This window comes from Formica exsecta, unplaced genomic scaffold (genome assembly GCF_003651465.1).
Source record: "Formica exsecta isolate Colony F162 unplaced genomic scaffold, ASM365146v1 scaffold72, whole genome shotgun sequence".
Taxonomy (NCBI): Eukaryota; Metazoa; Arthropoda; class Insecta; order Hymenoptera; family Formicidae; genus Formica; species Formica exsecta.
The window spans coordinates 2,357,543-2,362,699 of record NW_021853485.1 but is presented as its reverse complement, the minus strand read 5'-3'; the positions used below and the strand labels follow the sequence as shown (position 1 = coordinate 2,362,699).

The following is a 5,157-nucleotide window of genomic DNA, read 5'->3' as shown; positions in this document are numbered from 1 at the left end:
TTCGCAGCCGAAAATATTTTGCGTACTATGACGTATATGTATACAAGCGGAATATTATATTACACAAATATTTTAAATTATAGATCGATTATTTAATAAACGATTAATATATCACGGAACTTATCGTTATTATTCGGATCTGTGATTAGACTATTTTATTGCGCGTTCTCAATCCGAATCTTATTTAGATCGTCAAAAAGTCTAACGAAAAAATATCGAACAAAATATATTTAATTTTAAATATTTTTAAATAATTGTTGCCTAAAAAGTAAAAGAAAGAGAGAGAATTAATTATTAATTATATCAAATTATTTCCCGATACTTGTCGCGATTGCGTTTAAAAAAGGAATTTGACGGAGCGTCGCGTACTACTACATTATTGTTCGAGTATCACTATGCGAATGATAAAGCCGTAACACGTAAACAATAGTGCGCTAATGTTTACTCCGCCAAAGCCGAATATGATGTTATTGATAATTTGCTGCCGAAATATTTTTCATACTATGATGTATATACAAGCGGAATATTATATTATACAAGTATTTTAAATTATAGATCGATTATTTAATAAACGATTAATATATCACAGAGCTTATCATTATGTTAATTACTCGATCCTGCGGTTGGATTGTTTAATTGCGCGTTCTCAATCCAAATTATATTTAAATAATCAAAAAGTCGTACGATAAAGCATGAGACCAAATATCTTTACTTTAAGTATCGATAGAAAAATAGTTATTGTTTGTAAAGATCGCAACAAAACGATAATTTATAATTTAGATTTCTGTCATTTCGATTCTTACTTTAAAAAAGATTCTTACTTTTATTTTATCGTTTGAGAATAATTTTAATGGATTAATGAGATTTTTGTGATTAAAATGACATCAAATACAACATAAATCGGATAATTTTTAATTAAACTAATAATAAAAATTTTGATTACATATTTAACTAAAAATTATCCGGTTTATGTCGTGTCTAGTATCATTTTAATCGAAAAAATCATTAATTCATTAAAATTATTTTCAAACAGGTAAATTGCAAAATATAAAAGTTTTATTTTCCATGGTAATATGACACAGATATGTATACTCGTGAAATACTCAAGAATTATATATAATAAAAATAAAAATATTTGTTTTATTGTAGAAAGTAATTTTTTGAAAATAATTTTAATAGATTAATGAAATTTTTAATTAAAATGACATCAAAAACACGATTCGAATAATTTTTATTTAGATAAGAAAAAAAATATTTTATTTAATTTTCAAATTTATATCTAATTGAAATTTATCCGAATATAATAAAGGAATAAGCCCCTCGCATGTAAGAGACTTCGAAACTCTTCGACGATACATCATTTCGCTTGCTCTTTATTCATTCTCGCTTGAATAATGTCGCGTTTTTTATGTCATTTTATTTGCAAAAATCTTATTAATCAAGTAAAATTACATTTAAAAATATAAAAAATACAAAAATTTTATAAAAGTTTTTATTTCTTCTTATTATATTGTCTGGAAGTGTGCAATTTTTCGTTCACTAATTGTACATGAAGTCACATAATATATGTAACAAGTCGTAAGTGAAAGTAAAAATAAAAAAAAAAATTGGAACATGTACGAATTAGTCACAGTGATGTAGCAGCTTCATGAGAATTATAATATATATCTTGATATAATATACACATCTAGATTTTCGATTACGTGTTAGATTTTCACATACATACCAGACAACACAAGAAGACCAAAAGACATCTTAAAGATGGCTAAAGAATGATAAAACATCTTTGTCTTTTAAACGTCTTTTAGAGACATGTGCTGTATCTGGGATATGTTATCCACTTGAATAATAATTTAACTAGTGCATATAAATTATATACGTGTTATATTTTTCGAAAGCATGTTTCGTTCGCGAGTGTTGAATCCTTTATATATATATTATGTCTGGATTATAACACGGTACTCCCGGTTCTCAGCATAAAATAAGTAGAAAATAGTGTAATAAGTGAGGAACGTTTTTAATACGGAAATTTTATTTTATTATTATATTATTTATTTTATTTTATTATTTATTATTATATTTATATTTTATATAATGAAGATTTAAAAATGAAAGACAAATAATTTGTTTAATCACACACGTGATTATTCTGTAAAACTAGGTATAATCTATTAATGATAGTACATTGAAAATGACAAAATTATCGTTTATCATCATTTTCATTATATGTGAGAGCTATGTGAAAGTCAATGACGACCTGTTCAATAGGAGATACAAATTGCTACTTATATATTTGCCTACGCAGCAACTATCAATTCCTACTCTAGTAAATCGACTTTTTCAATCTATTACGCTCTCAAGACGTAACGTGCATTGCGATAAAAAGGGAAACTCACGTGTCTGCCGATTTACATTTATCGGACTAATCGTTTCCGTAAAAGTAGTGAAACGAATAAATCGTGTAAAGATAGATAAATTAAGAAAAATTGTTTTGCAAAATTATAAAGAATTATGAATACAAATTTTTGAAATAGGATTAAAAATTTTTTTAGTGTTTTCACAATTTTCTATTTACTTTAATTTATCTAAAAAATACATTTAAGATATTGTAGTATTTTTTAGATAAATTGAAATAAATAGAAAAAATTGTACAAAATTTAAAAAATTGTTAACTCGATTCCATTTAAATATCAGAATTCATAACTTTACAATATGAATTTTTAAAACACTTTCTTTTAATTTACGCGATTGATCGGATTATCCAGCGTTACGGAAAAAATTTTTCTTTAGAAGATAAATTTATTATTAAAGTAAATTTTTATTTATTAAAATTGTGTAAAAAAGATAGAATAAAGATGATTAATCCGTTAATAAGAATTAAGAGATATGTTACACATACACATATATAGCGACAGAGAAATAATAATTCAAAAAGACAAAAAAAAATCGAAAGGAAGGAAAGAAAAGAATCGAAAAATTTCTAAATTAATCTCTTATTCGGAAACACTTAAAGATTTAATTTTAATTTTTTCTCATTTCTTTTTATCCAAAAGAAATCCATCTTTTTCAAAAGAAATATTGCTTGTCACGGAAGAAACATCGTCGACGAATATAAATTGCTCACGTAAAGTTGAATAACTCTAAATTCATCTGCTGTGCACATGCGTGCGTTAATGCGATAACAATTTGTTACCTTCTAAACTATTCTAAAGAATAGACGTGAAGTTGATAGACGCCTAAGGGTGGGAGTTGACGGCTAGAATATATATCTGAACATGCATTTGAAGGTATAAGCACAGTATAACTAACGCTACCGACATTTACGCATATAATATAAATCTCGAGGAGTAAAACATAAAATTTTCCAAGGAATATATATCTCGTGCAAATTACATCATCGACATCCAGTCGCCCTCACCAATTTTGCAAACCGTTTTAGTTTTTATTTGGTTTTATTTCTACACGTAATCTAATATATTTTTTTCTGAAGTTTATTTTAAATATTTAGAAAGATTTGTGATAGAATTTGAAGTCATTGTGATAATTGTTTAAAATGAAAAATTTTAACGTTTCTTTGATGGAACACATTTTTGTGAGAATGTTACACTACGGAATTATACTGTATCTAGCATTATTGCATCGAGTGGTAATATGTTCAAATGTGACTGAAACCATATTATCCTCGCAAGATCAGCTGTGGGTAGAGGAATCTATTGCTAATGAGAATATCTGGGAGAATTTTACGGAGCAGTTTATTCGTGATAAGGACGAATCCAATTTTTCATCGAACAACACGACTGCACCAAGTGACAGAAATACCGAGAACGAACTTTGGGATGGTGATCAATTTTTGGAAGTCTGGAATCCAATTGTCATCTCACGAATCTGGAAGAATGAGACGTACCGAGATGCAAATATTTCGTTATCATGCGGTGAAGATCTTACTCGTTACATGATGGGTGTATCGAGGAAAAACAATTGGGCTCTAAAAAGTAAGTGCAATTTTTAAAAAATATGACATAATATGCATGGGATATATATGACAACAGTTTGTAATTAAAGTTCTTAAAATAATTTGTATATTAAAATCATTTTTTTTTTTATTTTTATAGAACAAACACATGTCAAAAAAGTAAATCTATGTAAAAATAAATATATAAAATAAATTTTATAATATTTATCATATACATTTTATATACATAAATCAAATGCACAATTTTCACATAAAATGCATAAATAACCAATAACGTGATTTGCAAAGTTTTAAATAACATTGTCATAGTTAAAGTTTTCATATATGTGTCGCAAAAAAATTAATTAAATTCTAAACAATAAATTCTAAAACAGAGTTGCAATATACAGATAGCATGATAAAAAATTGTTAATAAATAGATATTTAATTTATAATGATATAAATCAGTTTATAAAAAAATAAAAAGAGAGAATTATAAATTTCTGATAGTTCTGCTAAAAAATACATTTGCATTAAATAATAAGATAGTTTTATTCTATTAATACTGTTATTAAGAATCACGAACTGCAAATAAAAAAAATTTGAAAGTTGCATATGAAAAAGATTGCAAGAATGAAGAAAATTGCAGTTATATTCGATAATTTATGTGCACATTGAAGATGATTGCAACATTAAAGAAAATTACAGTTATATACGATAATTTGTATTATTGATAATATGGTATCATTAAACAGATTCATTAAAGATCTTTTTCCATTATCTGCTGTATATAATGGCTTCCTCTGAGGGATATAAGATTATCTACTATTTTAAGAGAAGATATTTATTTTATTTATGTCATGTAACACGCAATGCATTCTTATATTTTCCAATATGCTGAAAATGCTAATTGGTATTTTAGTCACATGTCATTATTGTCAATCGTTAACACCTCGGAAAGTAGCTATTATTTAAATGCAGAAAGCCCTTGATACTCTCTCTCTCTCTCTCTCTCTCTCTCTCTATTTCAAATATACACATCATTTTTAAATAAATATTACTTTCATTCCAATGTGCTGTATTAATACTCGAGTATTTTCCAATGCTCTTTAAATGTTATAAAAGAATGTTAAGTATCAATTATTATATTTACATACGATTCGATAGAATCGTCTATAAATATATAAAAAAAATAATTAATAATA

At 26.0% G+C, this 5,157-nt stretch overlaps 1 protein-coding gene across 1 annotated transcript in view; it reads left to right on the top strand.

Moving 5' to 3' along the window:
* The first annotated feature begins 3,598 nt into the window (after positions 1-3,598).
* The window catches only part of LOC115243300 (nose resistant to fluoxetine protein 6-like), a 7,957-nt gene continuing 6,398 nt past the window's right edge, over positions 3,599-5,157 (top strand). The window contains exon 1 of the mRNA XM_029820158.1: positions 3,599-3,992. Coding sequence (XP_029676018.1) covers positions 3,599-3,992 — 394 coding nt within the window. The remainder of the gene's footprint in view (positions 3,993-5,157) is intronic.